General features: G+C 52.6%; 1 protein-coding gene across 5 annotated transcripts in view; it reads right to left on the bottom strand.

Moving 5' to 3' along the window:
- Positions 1-2,713: 2,713 nt before the first annotated feature.
- NCKIPSD (NCK interacting protein with SH3 domain) overlaps positions 2,714-18,323 on the bottom strand; it is a 54,991-nt gene continuing 39,381 nt past the window's right edge. For 3 of the 5 annotated variants that reach the window (XM_054216150.1, XM_054216153.1, XM_054216148.1), the window contains 8 exons: positions 17,925-18,095; positions 16,656-16,742; positions 15,063-15,201; positions 9,994-10,074; positions 8,639-8,767; positions 6,631-6,723; positions 4,901-5,082; positions 2,714-4,382 (listed from right to left, as the gene is read on the bottom strand). In XM_054216150.1, coding sequence (XP_054072125.1) covers positions 4,179-4,382; positions 4,901-5,082; positions 6,631-6,723; positions 8,639-8,767; positions 9,994-10,074; positions 15,063-15,201; positions 16,656-16,742; positions 17,925-18,095 — 1,086 coding nt within the window. In that variant the 3' untranslated portion in view covers positions 2,714-4,178. The remainder of the gene's footprint in view (positions 4,383-4,900; positions 5,083-6,630; positions 6,724-8,638; positions 8,768-9,993; positions 10,075-15,062; positions 15,202-16,655; positions 16,743-17,924; positions 18,096-18,323) is intronic. The other 2 variants (XM_054216151.1, XM_054216149.1) reach the window with 1 other exon arrangement.

Here is an 18,323-nt window from a genome sequence, read left to right as displayed (position 1 = left end):
CGTGGTGGTGCCCTCTGCACCATCTGCATCCCACGCGCTGCTGCTGCCGCAGTGCCGAATCCTGGCGTCACCAGCGTTTTGCCTCTGCCCAGCGCCCCGTGTTCCTTTGCTCCCCCGCCAACCACGGCCACCACCGGCTCTCACCCGGCTTCGGTTCCACCGACGGTGACAGATGGTCCCCTATCAATTATTGTTAGTGTAAACGAGGGGGTGGGAAGAGCGCATGCTGCCCACTGATTCGGGGTTTGACTGCAAGCAGGCTCCTGCTCCTAGGGTGGAAACTAAATGAACACAAAGCTGGGTCTGCAGCACGCCCAGCAGGTCCCCAAACCACCTTGACCATCCTCATGGCTGGTGCCTCCCTTCCACCACCATCACCCACACAACGGCCATAGCCCGGCCACCACCTGGGCAGCGACAGGGTGAGCAGAGCAGGCAGGGCTTGTCCTTGCCCCGCTGCCTGGGCTGAGCACACGTGTCAGGACCACCATGGGATATACCAAGCAGGCCCTAAAGCAGTGGCTAGTGCGGCTCGGAACATGCCAGAGAGAAGTTCCCATGGTGCCTACACAAGGCTGAGGGCTGACACCTGGTGGGTGGGTGTTTCTAAGCCTCTGGAGAAGCTGGTCGGTTAATTTATAAACTCGGTAGGATTCCTGAACATCAGTACTCTGCTATGATTAACAACTTAGCCACCACAAAACACCTCTGGCTTGGCTGGTCCAGCACCTGTGCTGATGCACATTCTCCCGCTCCAGGCACCCACCTGAGCCCTCCCGGTGCCATCGGGCTGATGCCAGAGCAGCCCGGGCACAGCTCACCCAAGAAACGCCATCTCACAAAGGGCAGCGCAGCACCCACGTGTGACAGAAACGTGCCGGCTTCACCCGAGCCCCCGCCGGCGGCTGGATTATACATCCCACCTCCTCAAACTGGGGATTCGCCGTCAAGAAACCCAATCAGGAGAGAGGTGATACTTTTAAAAAAAAATGATGAAGGCTTTCAAGTTTATTTGTTCTAATTACCCAGCTGACAGCTCAGGGGAGGAGGACAAAATCGTCGGGGTATTACTGCCACAAAACAGTTGTAATTGAATCATTGCAGACAATAAAGCAGAGGCGCGGGTCACAGGCAGCGCGTCGCTCCCCCGGCGCCAGCCCCCCAACACCCCTCACTGCTGCACCGCAATAAAAACACACTGATACGAGGAGATAGCGCTCTAATAGCGGCCTATTACTGCTAATGGAAATGCAAGTGTGTTATCTGCGCCTGTCACCCACGCGCAGAGCAGGAGCCGCTGAGCGGGCCTGGGGATAACGAGTTTACGCGCTGCGGTTTGATTCCCTGCGACGCGCAAAGGCCCTTCCAGGGCAGGGGGTGCAGCTCTCCCCCGGGACCCCCCACAGCAGGCCGTCCCCAGCCCTTCCAGCGGTGACAGCACGGTGGTGGTGCAGGAGGGGTCATGCTTACTGTGCAGCTGGGACATGGGGTGAGAGACTCCCAGGGATCGCAATGGCTCGGGGATGCTGAAGAGAGGCACCGGCTCTGCCTGTCCAGGCTCAGCCCGGCCAGGGCTCTCCGCTGGCATGAAAGGCTTTGCCCAGGCTGTGCTCCTGGCCAGCAGAGCCAGGGGTCCTGCCCCCTGTGGGCTTCTGCTGGGCTCTGGGCTTGCCCCAGCCTGGCACTGCAAAGCCTGGGCTGCATCACTGAGGGCAAGTGCCAGAGGAACATCCCACCACTACAACAGGGCACAAGCCAGCAAGAAGCCCAAGCAGCACCCAGAGGCAAGCGGAGGTCAGCTCAGGGTATGTGCAGCCGTACGCTGCATAGAGCAAGGGGGGCCAGGAGAACCACCAGGGGGTGGGCACCCGTCAGCGCTGGCAGCCCTCCTCTATCGCGATTCCCCCCTCTCCCAGGGGAGCAGCTTGACACACTGCAAGGCCACAAGCCCGGGCACCTGGGAGTCACTGGCCACAGAGAGGCAGGAGCTGGGACGCAGTCCTGGCCCCCATTTCTGCAGGCAGCTGTGCTTGATGCAGCCCCCATGTTTGGGGTGGGGGGGGGTAGGGCGGGTACAGCCTGCACCTGGCATTGACACCCCTACTCTTGGCCAGGGCTGTAGCCCACTGCCCGGCTGGCTGCCCCGGCCCGCAGCCAGGAGCTGAGACCACCTTCCCTGCTGCCGACTCAGTGCTTTACCAAGCGCCTGCCGCCCTCCCACCACACGCACCCCCCCGCCATACAAGGTACCCCCCCCCACCAAAGCACCACGCGCAGGGCTGAGGTTTGGGAACAGACAGCCGCAGCCAAAGCGCAATTCATTAGCGCTCGATACAGGCCGTTAAACCCTTGCCGCGCGGGCTGGCTGCCTCGGCAGCTCTGCTGGGAGCCAGCTGAGGCTGCACGCACCTTGCGGGAAGCGAACAGCCGAGTCCAGCTCTGCCAAACCCTTCGTCTGGAGCAGCGACGCTGGGCAGGCCCACGGGGGCGATGGCTGTGCCCCCAGCCAGGGCTGCTGCCCCCCCACCACTCCTTGTCTGCCAGCAACGTGGTAGGAAAACACAATGCAAGCAGCCGAGTGTGGGAAAACTACTGCTTTGCTCCCACTTGAAGATCAGCACCCACTGCTGTGCCGTAGCAGACACCCGAGCTGCCCCCACCGCTTCGGTCCCCCCACAACAGGACGGGGCAGGCAGGGCTACGTTCACAGAAGTCCAGTTTAAGACGTTTTTATTCCTCTGCATGTTACACTTAGTGTTTAAGAAAATACAGGATCCCTTTGGACATTCATACATTTTTACAGGGGAAAAATAGGTTTCTCTACAGGGTGGTTATTAAGCTTGGGCGTTCCCAGGCTGACTTCAGGAGGTCCTCGCCCCCCCTGCCTGCCAGACCACCCCCCTCCAATTCCTGAGCATCACTGCCCCAGTGCCCAGAGTCCAGGCCTGCAGAGCAGAGCTCGTGTCATCGCCTCAAGCTAAAAAAAAAAAAAAAAAAATAAAAAAAAATAATAATACAGTGCCCAGTATTTCCAGTTCCACTTTCCAATAGCTCCTACACTGGATACTGCAAAGGAAGAGCTGGGGACAGGGAGTGACCAGACCGCGCACACGAATATCTAAGAGACCCACGTTAGTGTGTGTGACTACCTGTAACAGGGAAACAGGTTAATCCCGTTTGCTAGAAACCTACAGGAAATATAAATAAGGGTTCCCCACACTCGTGCATAGTCACAAACAGCTACTGGACACCAGGCTCACGCTGCCTCTGAGCGCTGCCACCTGGAGAGGGAGGGCAGCGAGGCAGAGCGACTACGAAGCTCAAGGCAAGAAATCCACACGCTGCACGAACAGAGCGCGCTGGCCCACACGTCGCCCCTCTGCTCGGGGCCACGCTGCGAGAGAGGTGGCAAGCAGCAGCTTCCACATGGCAGGACACGTCTTTGTGCTGTGTCCAGGCCAAAGGCTTCCCAAGGGCAGCGTCACCTACATGGTCATTACTTCTAAGCTGCCAGTGTGCAAGAAATTCAGATTTAAACGTCACTATAGAAAGCGGATTGAAAAAAGCAGCTGCTGGGGCAAGACCTCTATGACCCTAGGCGGGCTGCTACCCAGAGGCAAAGCGGAGGGCCAGGAGGGAGTGAAAGGCTCACCAGACGAGGCGTTAGACAGCGAGCGAGCTACCTCCCCTTGGCAGGGCTGCAGCACATTGGCACTAGCAGCAGAAAACAAAACAGATGTTACGAAAGCTTCTTCCAAGTACCAGCGGACTCCACTTGGTCACTGCAGGGAGAGAGATGCACATGGAAAAGACGTGATACTCTAAGGCAAAGGCCTTTCTCTTCGGGACCTTGGGACACCAGCGTAGCTAAACATCCGCCCCCCGCCCACTAAGTCCCTCGCAAGCTCTCTGCCCTTCCCGCTAACGCCAGCTGCCTAAATACCTCCTGCCCAAGTCTTGCAGGCAAACCACGCACCAGCACCCACCCCGCTCCGACTTCCCCCGGGGGCACCCCGTGCCCTTTCTGCCGCTGGCGTTTCTAAAGGGCCGGTGAACGCTGTCCCAACCTTAGGCCTCGCATGGAGGGATATAAGGTATGGAAGGGAATGGGGAGAAAGTGTCAACAAGAGACGGTGTCGATCCAAGTGGTTCAAACTCCAGTCCAAGCCGAGGGGCGGTTAGCTGGTACCGGGACAGATTTCTGGGAACTCCTTATAAATCTCCAGGATGATAAGTTTGTCCATCTGGCACTGCTGGCCCTCCTCCTCCTCCCCCAGGATGCGCTGCAGGATGCCCTGCAGGTCGGAGAGGCGGTGCTGGTGCTGCAGATAGGGCGTGGAGCGGATGATGGCGTGCATCAGAGACAGATACTCCATCCTCAGCTGCCAAGTGGGAGGGGAGACAAAACACAGAGCACAATGAAAGATTTAAAGTGAGATAAACACGCATGCCAGCCTCCATTACAGTATGAGCGCAGGAACAGCTGCTGCTGCACCACCAGCCAGAGCGCGACTCCAGAGGCACCTGCTTTTCCTTAAGGCTCATTAGTAGCTATGGAAAAACTCTGCTTTTCCCACAGCAACCTAGTGTTGCTCTTCACCCGCTCTCAAACACGCGCACGTCTCCTGTCACTTGCAATACCAAAACGGAGATCCTTCCTACTACTCACAGAGGGTCCCCATTCCCAAAGGTCCCTGGACAGACGGATGCAGAGCACCAGCAACCTGGCAGATCTTTCTTCAAACACGCCTTTCTACTGCTGTGTGCCAGGCAGGATAAACCTCCCCTTTCTCCTCAGTCTCCAAGGTTGATTTGAGCACCCAGAAACGTGCCCACGGAGGGCCAGGAGGAACACCACTGCTTTGGGACTGTGCTCCCTTCCCCAATGCCAATGGGTTACCGTAGGCACCTTGTCTCCTGGGGAGAGATCTGCAATCTGCCGCACCAGGATGTCTATCAGGACCATCATGTCCGTGTGGTAGAAGATGCTGGCTGTGTCCTTGCTGGCAAAGATGTCCTGCAGGAACTTCAGCACTGAGTGCGGTGGCTGAGGCTGATGCTTGAAGATACAAACTGGATCATCTGGAGGAGGCAGAGAGACTGTGCTAAGACACATGCTCCTCATTGCCCTCGTCCTCCACCTTCAGTGCACATCCCTTCGTGAGATCCTACAGGCTTTGGAGAGGAGGCTGCCCCTGGCCTTGGCCAGCCGCTCCCTGCCTGTGGCTAGCTTCTGTGCTGGCAGACCTCAGTCCTTGCACAAAGCTGCGTAATCAGGATGGCAGCTCTGCAGGGTACCAAGCCGAGACCAAACTCATTACCATTAGCATTAATCATTGTTTATGTTTCACCTACCATCCCAGGTGAGACCTCACTGGCACATTGCCTCTCCATGCCTCCCCTTTTTGCTCAACAGCTACCACTCATTTTCTCCCCAGTTTATTAAGCCTGGTCCAATGACCCCTCTGAAAAGCCTGTACCAGAAACGAGCTTTCACCACGGAGACCAGGCTAGTACCATCCCAGAAGCAAGAAAAGAAACATTTCCCAGTTTAAATGAGCCACCACATCCTGGTCTCTTCTAAAACACATCCCTGCAGACCCCAAGAGGGGCTCTGGGACACTGCAGCCCCCACCCCCAGCAGCTGTCAGGAAGGCAAGCATAAGAGAAGCATCTTCATTAGGTCGTGGCCCCCCTCTTTCTTCCCCCAGTCCCTCGCAGTAAGGTGATCCCTGCAGGGAATCTGGCAGGGAAAGGGCTAAACAAAGGCTTTGGGAGGAGGCCAGACAGAAGAGCACTGAGATGCCGGCTGCCCTCAAGCTGATATAGTGTGGAGACAGTGATTTGCAACCCCAAGGAGAACTAAAGCCAAGAGTAAGATGAGCTGCAAGCATCACAGGATGAGTTATTTACCAGCAAATCAACAAATGAATCTCAGGCAGCAAAGCCCCTGTGCTCCAGAAGGTATTAGAAAGCACAATAGTGGCATGCAGCACAGGCAGAAATACCTGGCACTGCTCTTCCTGCGGAGATCTCCAGCTTTCTAGCAATCTGCTTTGCAAAAGCTCTACACGTACAGCGGATTTCACTCTACGCCTGGAGCAGACACAAAGCTAACCCTCTGCCGGCGATTCTGAAATAGGAAGTTCCACTCTAAGCAGCGTTTTGGAAGGCAAGACCTCCCTCTGGATTGTCCCCCGGGGCAGATCGCTGCCAGCACAGGCTGAGGTTTGTGTGCCAGCACTGATGGAGTCCTGTCTGTCTACGGACAGAAGTGGCCCAGGACCAGCTTTCCTCCCAGACAGGAGCTTGCCTACATTGCAGCCAGCCACGCTGCGAGATGGGGCTGATCTGACCCAGGAGTACGTGGAAACGGCAGCCCAGAGGGCTCTCCTCTCTTCCTAGATGCCATCAGCATCACTTTCTTCTTTGTGCACCTCCATCCTCAGCAATGCAGCCTGTCACCCTCACAAACTCACCAGGAAGCGGCACGTCCCGCCCGAGCCGACAGCTCCTCGGCTACCTGCATCCCCGACACATCCCACCCCTTAACGAGCACCGCGCTCATCTCCCCGAGTCACCATTAGCTGCACCCCCTGCCAGGCACGTAACAGTGCCGCAAACACTCACCTCCCCTGTTCAGCAGCAGCAGCAGCTTTTCTGTGAAAGTCTTGACATTCGAGTGCTTGCTTATTGTAGTCATGATCACACTGTGTTCTGGAACTAAGGAAGAAACCTGTTCAGCACATCCCTTTGTTTCCTGAAGGCCACAGTAATAAAAAAAACCAAACCCACAGTGGAGGGCTCCTATCGCACATCAGTGCTTTGCGGAGCTTTGTGGAACCACAGTCTATCAGGGCTACATGAAGTTTCAGCCCCACGGAGTGGGTGGGCAGGCAGAGGGAAGGTGAAATAAATCTGGAAACAACGCACGAAACACTTGGGACTTCATGCTTTCTCTGTGGATCCGACTCACGTGCGGGCTCCAGTCCTGCCAGCCAAATACTGTGAAATACCTTGCAAAGGTATTTATGTCGTCAAACAATACCTCTGCTCACAACCCTCTGAAGCCAAGGGCTCCGCTCCCTGCTATCTCCTTACTTCACATCAGCAGTGCCCCGCTGGCGTTTATTGCCTTGCGAGCTCTCCTAAGGAGGGATGACCAGGCCCCAGGGGCATGCCAGAAAGGAAAAGTTCTTCTTCCCAGCACTCGGCATCGGGCTGCGTAAGGGTAGGGGAATGAAGACTTCTAGGAGATAATCCCAAAGCAGGCTAGGCAACATCTGTTGTAACTAAATTACGTTCACCCTCGCAGACCTCACGCCTGTGTGCGAGCGTGCACACTCGGAAGCATCCAAACAGCACAGTGTGGCTACTGCTGTGGCACAGGGCTGTCAACCCTGGAATATTTCACAGCCTGCGAGGTGCTTCAGGATCCTTTACACTGAAGGGCATCAATATAAAATGCTTTTAGGAGAGTTTTTGACCTAACGCTGCACCACTGAACTGTAAGATAGGTGAATCTTGCAGACAGAGGAATAAAAAATTCAACCCACTAATAAGCAACCCGAACACCATTTAACACGTTCTTAGCATCAGAGAACAAGTCACTGCTCTTGGCTACACCCCAGGTGGGCAATAATCCCCCAGCAACACACGGCCTGTCATGCGTTATTGCCTAATTACTGCAGCCAAGAAGTATATGGGTAAGTGTGAGAAGGGGTAATGAATGAAAGCAGCAGAGACTGTACTTAATCAGTCTCTGTGCAATCAACTTTCACATGAAATTAGAAACTTTCACATAAATTTTAATGAAGGGCAACTCAAAATAACAACAGGTAAATTACTGGACACATCCTTGCTGCTTTATGCTCCCCTCTCTCCACGAAGCCAAGGATAAAGCCATGAAGCAGAACAAGATGAAGTAATTAACTGAAGACAATTGGAGCAACAGGAGATTTGGGGTTAAGTAGTGGCCTCTCTTAGCAGGACCTGGAACTACGCTCCAATTTTCCAACAACAGGCTTCAAAACTCGCAAATGCCCTTCTCTAGGGACCAGATGTGTTGTCTGTTCTCAAGGAGCTCAGCAGGGGAGGAGGGAGGACGGAGAATGAGGGCACTCAGGAGAGATGGCGGCTCAGGCCAACATTGAAGAGCCTGGCCCCAACACACGGGCATCGCGTGAGCTTCAAGAGGTGCAGATGGGTAAGCAGAAGGTTTGTCAAGACCTACAGAAGGCAGAGGACTTTCTTTCTGGACTGGTACTGAGAAATGCCTGCCGAAGCGTTCTCTCTCCCAAATCAGCTGTGCCTATGGGTTAACCTCACTCATGTTCTCCAAGTGCAGAGCAGCAACTGCTTTGATCCAGGCAGCGTGGAAGGAAGTACAGAGAGAAACACACTGGGCTTCACAGGGCTGCCGTGCCCAGAGGGTCAGCTGGTTGGACATGGGCTCTCAGACAGGCTTTTCCTCTAGGGTTTTGCACACTATTTAAACACAGCGTATTGCCAGAGGCTAGGGGAGCTGCAGAGGTTATCATAGTACCATGAAGACCCAGTGAGATTCTCCTTCCCCGCTCTTCACACCCTCGCTCCAGACCACTGAGTTCCTGCCAAGGCAGAGCAGCACCAAACCAACCTGGAATGTGGAGATTGAAGGCCAGAAGGACATTGACAAATAAGTCGGGCAGCTGGTCGGTGGTGTCCGAGGGCAGCCCGTCCTCAATCACGTCCAGCAGGAACTGCACAAACTGAGAGTTGAGATGTTCTGCGCAAGAAGAAAGAGGGGCATTTACAGCACAGTGAAAATAAACCAAGCAAAAAGGGATCATGCAAGCCATTTCTCTGTGCCTTTACGCTTAAAAAAACCACGTTAGTGGAGTGCCAGTGTCAGCCTCCAGGGAATTAACAACCCTGCAAGTGGACTAGAGAGACTACCGAAGTGTCTTTGTGCGAGAGACAAGTGTCTCAGAGAACTCTCCACAGTGCAGGGGAACGCTGAAAGTTGGTCCGCACTGGCAATTTTTTTGAGTAAATAAAACACCAAATCCTGCTCTAGCTGTTGTTGCAGCATCACTGCTGCCAATAAAGGCTTCAGGTAGGAAGAGATTTGTATTCCTGACCACTGGTTAAATCCATCTATTTTTAAAAAAAAAGTAATCATCCAGATCATTAGTAATAACCCATTTTTCAATTTAGCTATTAGGAAAGCTCAGGAGCTCATGCAAATAAGTCCACCTGCAGGAAATAATTGCCAGGGTTACACAAGGAGAGAAAAGCAGGAGGTGTGGAGGCTCATTCCACAGTCTCTACTGCACCAGCTTAAATCTTGCATGTGTTTACTGGGGCATAAGGTGAAGCTGCTGAGGAGATGCTTACAAAAAAACCAAACTCTACTGCATTTCTAGGAAAACTGAGCCCAGAGTTTCCCCAAATACAGGGAACACAACATGGCCTGGGGCAGAAGCAGGCAGGCAGGGCTTTCTGGCTGAAGGTCCTTATTGATTGCAACATCCTTCATCATCTCTGCTTTCCCTAAGAGCTTGAAACACACAGGGCAGCACTGTCCTGTTAGAAGGGAGACCAGCAAGGGGCCACATTACGCAGCTGACAGCTTTAGTGGGCGTTCGTGGCGTGATCTGGGCTCTCAGCCTCGTCAGCAGACGGAACGTCTCCGAGGCAAGCAAGAGATGCACGCGTTCACGCAGGGCAGAGGTAAAACAAAATGCTGCTTAGTCACAGTGATGGGCAGATCCACCTCTTCTGCAGCACGGCATCAGTCCGCCACTGCTCTAACCCAGCTTTGTGCTGCTTTCTCTGGAAATCTCAGCCCAGTGTTTCAGCAGCCAGGCTCTGCTGATAGAGAGCAGACCCTACTCTTCCCCTGCTCGTGCTGGGCTTTCCCCTAGCTATCCCCACCTTGACAACCAGGAAAGCTTCCTTCCCCTGTGTCTGCCAGCACACCCCAGATGTCCCACCCTCAGCTGCTCTCACCATAGTGATGATATGGCAGGGGCTCCCCCATGGAGAACATCATTGCCAGCACCAGTGCAGAGTAGCACATCTTCTGATGATCTGCAAGATAAAGGTCCTGCCATTAGTTCTCCAGGGTGTGAAACACTGTTCCCCAGCTGCAGCTGGGAAGTCGCACATTTCATACAGACATTTAACGCTGATTAGACTGCTCCCGTATTTACTGAGCTATAAGGGTGTTTTTTCCCCCTCTGTTTAAGCACACCACACGCCTTCTGTGCCGTGCGTTTCCAAAGCAATTTAAAAATAATCACAACAAGAATTCTCGATTTTGTTTTCCCCCTCCACTTAAGAGGATCTGGCCAAACTTGATCTGAATAATTAAAAACCTCCCCTGCACGGTCCCAGGACACATCCCATAGTTATGTAATTACTGAACCCAAAAAAGCATCCATCTGGCCACCTTGAAATACTGCCTGTTCCAACCAACACCACCCCCGCACAGCCATGCTGCTCGTTACCGTCCCTGTGCCGCTCTGCTTTTGCTACCTCAGCTCTGCCTGGAGGTACAGAAGGTCTCTGGGGAGACCAGATCACCGCTCGTGACTCGGGCTGTGCATCTGCCCACCTCCCAAGGCCACGCGTGTCTCCAGCATTAATACGTCCTGCAGCACAATTTTCGCTGGCAGCGGCTATACGTGAATGCTCCACAGAACCACAGCCGGTGCCTTTCCTGAATTTTAATTAAGGGATACACCTCAATAGATATTTGCAGAAGAAAAAGAGTCATGGAATAGGATCTGTGTCATCATCAAACGTAGCCTCTGTCCAGTTCAGCAAGTCTGAAGATGATAGAAGATGGAGCATTATTTTTATGAAGTAGGTTACCCCACATACTGGCTAAATAAAGTTCAGCTACACCTGCCAGAAAGAGCCTGGGGCACTGGTTACAAGGGAAGTGAGGGTGTATTTATAAAAAACTGACCAGAAATACTTTTTGTTAGAGGAGAAAAAAGTCCCTTCAAGTATGATTCTTTTCCCAGCAGTACCGCTTCCATGCATGATACAGGCTGGCTCCAGTAGCCCTTTCAAACATTTTATGACATTTCACTTGTCAATGCACGAATCGATCCGTCTCTAAGCCCCTGCACCCTGCAGTTTGGTTTTGACTGCACAGGCTGATGCCTTCACCGTCACTGCGTGCTCCCAGGCTTGGCCAAAGGACTTGCAGCGCTTGGCAGCTCTCAGACTTACTCTTAGCACAGGGGGGGGAAAAAATGCTAGCGCATCATTCCAGCCTCGTGCCGCCGGAATGTCCTCTCTGTGAGCAAAGCCTCTATCAACATAGAACACGCAGACTTTGTCAGAGCTCCGCAAGGTGCCCGAGTTTTCAAACAGCGAATACTTGGAGTAAAAAAATAGAACAGCTGGGGCTTAACCAGAGATACTACAGCATTAACAAGATGAAGAGTTTATAGGACAGCACTCTAGACCATGTGTCAGCGAAGGAAAGCTGGAAACTGCTGTTTACTCTTGATAAACAGAGAGGGAGGATATTCAACAACTTACATATAATTCATACTTATGTAAGAACCTCTCAGCTATAAGGTGTCAGTGATGCCAAACAGAAAAAGAATCTGACAAACTGTTCACCACGCAATTTCTTCATTCTTTCCTCCGCAGCTTCAGGAGTTGGGTATCGGAGGCAGGATACGGCAGTAGGCAGACATAGGGACCTGCTGTCCCCAGGTTCCTAGTAAGGCTTTCATGAAGAAAACATTTTCTCTCATCGCATCAGGAGCAATGAAATAATGATCTGAGAACCAGAAGCCAGTGATAAACATGTGGTTGTAGCAAATATGGAGGAAGAGATTAGTTAGAGATGGGAGGAGGGAGGGTAGTTTTACATGTCCTTGGCCCATCTGCCATGAACTGGTGTCCATTCATCTTGGTTGACAGCAGACCCCACTACTAGGTGGCAAATCTTGTCGTATTTGCCTAAGGATGCCAAATCAAAGGATGCTGAAACCAGTCAGAAAGCTGAACTTGGGGCAAATCCAGATTAACCCGATGCACTCGCTCCGCCTAGACTCTACAAGTTTTTAGAGCGTCCCAGCTGCAGCGAGAGTTATCCAAGACTCACCAAGCTGAAGACGACAGTAATTGCCAGCCAGAGCACAGCTATTTTATTCCTTCCAGAGCAGCACCATTGGCTGCAAGAAAGTAAACAGCATTAATACAAGCCACCTGAAGCAGAGGGCCTCTGCTGACAACAGACCGGTGAGCATCACTCAAGTGGCCATGAAGGGCAGGAGAGATGCGGCTGTTTGCTCACCAGCCGGCATTTCCGAAGCCTGCTGAGGTACCAGTATAAAGAGCCGCTATTATCTATGAAAGATATTTCTCAGAGGCTTTCAAAGACCTCGCTTCCAACCTCTAAACACAGCAGGGCAAAATCCGGGCACTGGGACACAACTGCCTGCAACTGAAAAGAGCCCGACAGCCGACTCGCATGTACGCTGAGCTGCGACAAGGGAGAAAGTCACGATTACAGACTGGATTATCCCCTTCTGTTTTCTTTGGAATTGTTCTGGCTAATTCTGCCTCGCTGTGGCTTATTATAAGCTCTTCTAACACTGATAGATGCGCAGGCCAGCCGCAGCAGAGGGAGGTGGCCGTCCAGAAGCAATAAGACCCAAGCATCTGGCAGAAGAACTGGCCAGCAGCCAACGCGCCTGCATCAGCCCCAGGGTGAAGTGCCGTCTCATCAAAGGCACCCAGCATCCACGCACAGAGCTTCTGCCTCGGCTGCTCTTCAGTAACAAGCCAGGAGGGATCCCACAGAGCCGCTGCAGCCAGTTCGACGCTCCCCAGTCGCTTAATGCTGGCACCGATTGCTCCGGCCCCCGCCATCCGCAGAAGGGATTAGCTATTCCACGGTATGTCACGGATCAGCTGCTATTCCCCAGTTTTCAGTACCAAAATAAGCTCAAGCGTTTCTAGCATTCAAGGTCATGTTTTCACACAAGGTACCACTTGCCATTTGCTGGCAGGACACAGAGCAGCAAGCAGCAGAATGGCAGGAGGGAACTACTAATGCCCTAAAACACCTCTGAAGGACAGGCAGGTTTGGGTCAAGGATGGTTACTTCTCTGCAGCCCTGCTGTGATAGCCAAGAGGACTGGAGGCCACACAGAAGACATTCACACAAACGCCTGCCATAAACTCAGCACAAGGAAGGAAACACGGGATCAGGACACCAATTTGGGAGGCTCCTGTAACCAAAAGCGGTCTGTCAGCAAAGGAAGAGCAGCTTTTCATCCTTCGACTGCGCTGCCTATGTATTAGAACAAGGAGGGAAGAAACCCCTCACATCTTGAAACAAAGCTTGGGAAAGGAGAGATGCTGCAGAGCTGCAGGTTGGCATCTCGGAGGACGTAGCAGAGCCACTTTTCACCCATATTCACCGCAATGCTTTTTAGATCCCCAAAGCAGAGCTAACACTTGCTGGGAGATAGGCCTGCTTCAGCCAGAAGTGCTAATGGAGATCAGCAAAGGTGTGCAGAAGTCACCTAGGTCGGAGCTCGATGCTGCCTCAATACCTGCCTGCGTGAAGGCAGCTCGCGGAACAGAGCAGCAGACCGAAGCCTGCTCAGGCATGGTGCAGAAGACACTCACCTGGAGACAGTCTTTATGAATTAGTGACGGATGCACGACAAAGTTTATTTTTGGCAGCACAAAGTCAGAGTAGCGTTGCCACAGAAGCACAGTCACAGTCCTATAGCCAAGTATTATCTGCTTCTTGGGCAGTAAAACCTTGGCCTAGAGAAGAAGCTTCTCATGCATAACCAGACAGAACACCAACGGCGTGATAAGTTCACTGCACAGAATTGATAAGCGGCGATAGCACAGAGAGAAAGCGTAGCCAACACAGGTGTAACGATCTCAGTCCCGCACCACACCACCAGCGCTTTTGCCCTGCCCTGAGCCGAAATACCACTTTTCAGGCACTCCCCACCTTTGAAACGCCTGCACTTCAAAGCATCTAAGCAAAGACAAGCACAAAGCCTTCTGCAACAGGCTTGATTTTCACCTCTCATACTCCTTTCCAGACAGATTAGCCCCATTAGTCCCGTCCACCACACAGTCGGGTTGGCACAGTCTGTGGTGGGATGCTGGGGACAGGGACATCTAGTTATGCATGTCCAAGGTGGTCATCTTGGACATTCATTTGGCTCACATGAAATGGATGTGACGGTCCCTGTTGTGCGTAGACTTGTCGATCCCTACCCAGTCTCGTCACCAAATTACACTTCTCCACAGCTGCACGACACCCACAGCAAAGCAACAGGCTCAGACCGCACTCAGGGCACCAAACACTGGGGCTCTTCTGATTTGATCCACGTGGTCACGCAACAGCTACTTTAATTTTGGGTCACGATTAGCACAAAACAATGGATTTTCCATATCCCTTTAAGGGAAAAAGTAGTACATGCCACTGCCAGCACTGGTGGCCTACAGGCTGACTCCAAAATACGGAGCAAAGCTGTGACTGCCCAGGGCCCAGGCATGTGTGGGGAGCTGGAAGGTAACGTCAGGGGAGTATTGCTGCACGTTCACCTTGTTCTTAGGGTCTTACTCAGCATCTGCTCCTGGCTGCTGGGAGATAAAGAACACTGGGCTAAGCAGGAGCTCTTCAACCTGCACACATCTCATTCACCGGCACGAAACACCTCAAAGATCCGGTGTAGAATGCTGAGAAAAACTGCCTGTAAGAAGCTGCAGAGATCTTCCTCGATATCTGCAGGTATCTCTTATCAGTGTCATGAAACAAAACTGGAACAAATACGCTTTAAGACATCCACAAGAAGTGATGCAGATCGTTAATGGCACGTTCAAGAGCTAGACGGCCTGGCACCATTGGACTGAAAACATCCCCTCCCGTGCATTCTCCACTTACAGCTATAATAACCTGAATAACTTTAAAAAACAGAGACACCATTCTCCCCAGAGCACTGGGCCACGCAGAGCAGTCAGGTCTTGAGGAGCCACATGTTCCTGGGGACCTGGGTACGGCAGCTCCGGCTCACCTTGTGTGTGAGTCTGCATGTCCCGGGCCAGCTCCATCGGCAGCACGGAGTTCACAAGCGTTGAGATGACTGCGGCATCCAGGTTGCACATGGCTCCAAAGCACTTCAACAGCAGCAGCCGTAACGGCACCCTGTGTTCCTGCAAAAACAATTTACTAGATGAAACAATATCCCAGGCGAGGGCTCACTCTAAGGCAGAGACATGAACTGTTTAGAAGTTCCCGCTGTTGGGAAGACACAGACCCTCCCAGGGTGCCAGTGAACCCAGAAGCTCTCCTAGCTTTTAGCAGCAGCATATTTTATGATAACGTTCACACTGGGCTGGCTATGAGTTGTTGGCACGTGCGGTCAGAGGGCATGCAGCAGCCAGAGCTCCGATCTGAAATGCCCCCCTTCATCCACTACATCAGATACAAATCGACAACTATACCTGTCCCCGGCAAACAGAGATTTAATTTTCCAGGATTCTCTGAGCACACTGAGTTTTTGTGAATGCTGCTCTGAAGGAGGTTTTCCTGACAACACAGTATGTGCAAACCCTCTTCAGTATGTGATGGTTCACGAAGAGGACGGGAGCAGTTCCTCTGCTGTGAAGCAGTCGGGTTTGTGCTGGGAGCAGAGGGTATAACCAGGAAGTTTTGGGACGTGCAGGGATTCCAGCAAAACCAACGCTCAACCTGCAGCTCCCACGCAGGAGCTCTGCCGCTGGGGTAACCTTCATGCTCCAGCCTCAGCCAACAACTCGGGGTTCAGAGAATGGAAGTGAGCCAAGCCCTGGCAATGGGCAAGACAGCAGCCAGGACAGGAGGGCCAACTGCTCTCCACTTGGCCAGGCTTCCTTGAAATCCTGGTCAGAGAAGAGCAGGCAGGGAAAGCCAGCAGGCTCCGTTATGCCCAGCCTGCCTTCCCACTGCTCTCAGATATGCTCCAGCCCCCTGATGGCTGAGCTCTGGGTCCAGACACAGAAGTGCCAGATGAAAGCTAAATGCCACAAGGCTTGATGTGATGTAGCTGAAGACTTAGGGACAAGATGGGGACAAGTTTCCAACCCCCACAGAGTGCTACAACGGCATGTTCCAGGAAGGAGAGGGGCAAAGCAACACCGCATAGGCATCGAAAGCAAAACTTCCATTTCTTCCTCTGAATACTGATTTCCTTCCTCACTCCCAAGGCTTCCACTCACAACCTACTTTCCTAAGCAAAGCTACTTATTAATGCACAGGAGTGCATCAATGAAAAGAGGAGCAGTCACAGCCTGTCAGCTTTCCCAAGGCATCCTCGGAAATCCTTCCTCTAGATATTAGCGATGCCAATTCTGGCCCTCAATGGAGCTAACGAAAGCAGTAGGCTTTACCCTTCACAGCGCTAGCTACCGCTTCGAAGTCTACAGCATCCTCTGCTCTTCTGTACAACTCGTGTGCATAGCATTGACATTAGCCAGCACGCAAAAGGGATGAGCTGCAACTCCATCTAGTTCACCGAACCGCCCCATCCAGGAGGAACATCTCACGTGTATTCATCATAGCAACCCAGCTCTTCTGCATCTTCAGGGAAACCTCAAAAAGAGATTTGTGATGCATTCTGCCACCTTACCATCTGATAATATGCCACAAGGGACAGGACGGATTCAAACTCATTCTTCTTGCACATTTTCTTGCAAACTTCTGGGTCTGCATCTGTCTGGAAACAGGAATGAACAGGTCAGCCCAGTGGCACATCAAAGCAGCAAGGTGCCAGCTGCAAGGACCTCGAGGGAGGCCAGTTGCTTTCAGATCTCAGTAGCCCCAGCCCAACCATCTCACAAAGAAACCGAAGGCAGAGCACAAAGACAGCTCAAGAACTGCCACACACTGCAGATTCTGCGTCAAAGTGAATTCCTGAGAAACGTCTCTGCCATACGGCATGTCTTAGGCTGAAAACATCTAAAAAACCCATGACCCGAGAGGCACCTTCCTGAGCGTATCACGCAGTTACAGAGGGCAGCTCCAGGACTGCTCCCACCCTGAGAATTATTGTACATCTCCTCCCACCCCTAAACCATGAGGAAATGGTTGCACAAAATCCCCCTCTGCCTTGCCCTGCAGGGCCACCACAAGGCGGCACAGGCCGTACGATGAGTGACAAAAACACAGGCATTTATTACGCAAAAAAGTATCCGTTCTGCTCATGTCAGAACTGGACAGGAATACAAAATACATGCCAGAGAAAACCCCACACCGGCACCCATAACACACCACGTCACTGCACTGCATGGCAGCTCCCACATCACGCCCCCCGTACGCAGACGGGCTTGTACGTGCTAGTGACAGCACTGGGACAGGGTTCCCCACTGCTGCTCACTACGGGGATGCGCCTCTCCTGTACGCACGGAGGTGCTGGGATACTTTATACCGTCTCCCAAAAACAGCTTTAAAGCTCACTTTCAAGGTAACCAAAGAATTTTCTTTGCATTTAATAGGCCTCACCCTGCAGGTATTTCCCAGCCACAGAGGATGATTTAAAAGGAAGATGTTTTAAAATGGGACTGGTAGCGCAACAACCCTCACAGCAGGCTTCTAGGTTTTCTGCGGGAGGTTGGGTTTTTTTTGGAGGTCAGGGTTTATGTTCTCCTGTGATAGGTAAATAGCACAGCTACCACGAAGAACGGCTCTGTAACTCTTTTCAGAGTGGAAGGTGGAGTGGAAGGCAGCTCAATACCACTGCAGATCCCACACAGGAGGGCAGAGCTTCACACCGATGGCAAAGGATGCACAAGAAAGCCGTGCCCTCTGAAAAAGCAGGTACGATGGCAACACAGAGGCAAAGGAGGTCAGAAAAAAGGAACTTCACCAGCTCTGTCTGTAAAGAGAGAAATTTACTCACCAGGATGCGAAGCAGCTCCTCCAGGTAGCAGCAGATGACGTTCTCATCCTCATAGAGCGCCCAGCTGCGCTGCTGAGCGTCGTCCTTGTGCCTGGCCAGATCTGCGAAGATCACCTCCAGACGCTGCTCGTCGTGGCAGATCTGTCCCGAGGGCAGCCCCGCGCTCAGATTCTGCACGATAGCAAAACCACTGGTTAGTGGGGTCCTGACAGCTAGCTGTTGTTTGGGTGCCTGTTTCCTCTAATCGTTGTCTGGGGACTGGCAGTTGACCTCATTCAGTCAAGAGCTGGCAGCAAAAAAACCAGCAAGTTTAAGACACATACGTCTCAGCTGTCATACTTCTCGGGCCTCCGCCTGCCTCCTTTCCTTGCACAGCTAATGCAGCGAGTGAACCAAAAT

Source organism: Rissa tridactyla, chromosome 10 (genome assembly GCF_028500815.1).
Source record: "Rissa tridactyla isolate bRisTri1 chromosome 10, bRisTri1.patW.cur.20221130, whole genome shotgun sequence".
NCBI lineage: Eukaryota > Metazoa > Chordata > Aves > Charadriiformes > Laridae > Rissa > Rissa tridactyla.
Note: the sequence above shows the minus strand (reverse complement) of the source record. Positions and strands in the feature narration are given on the sequence as shown.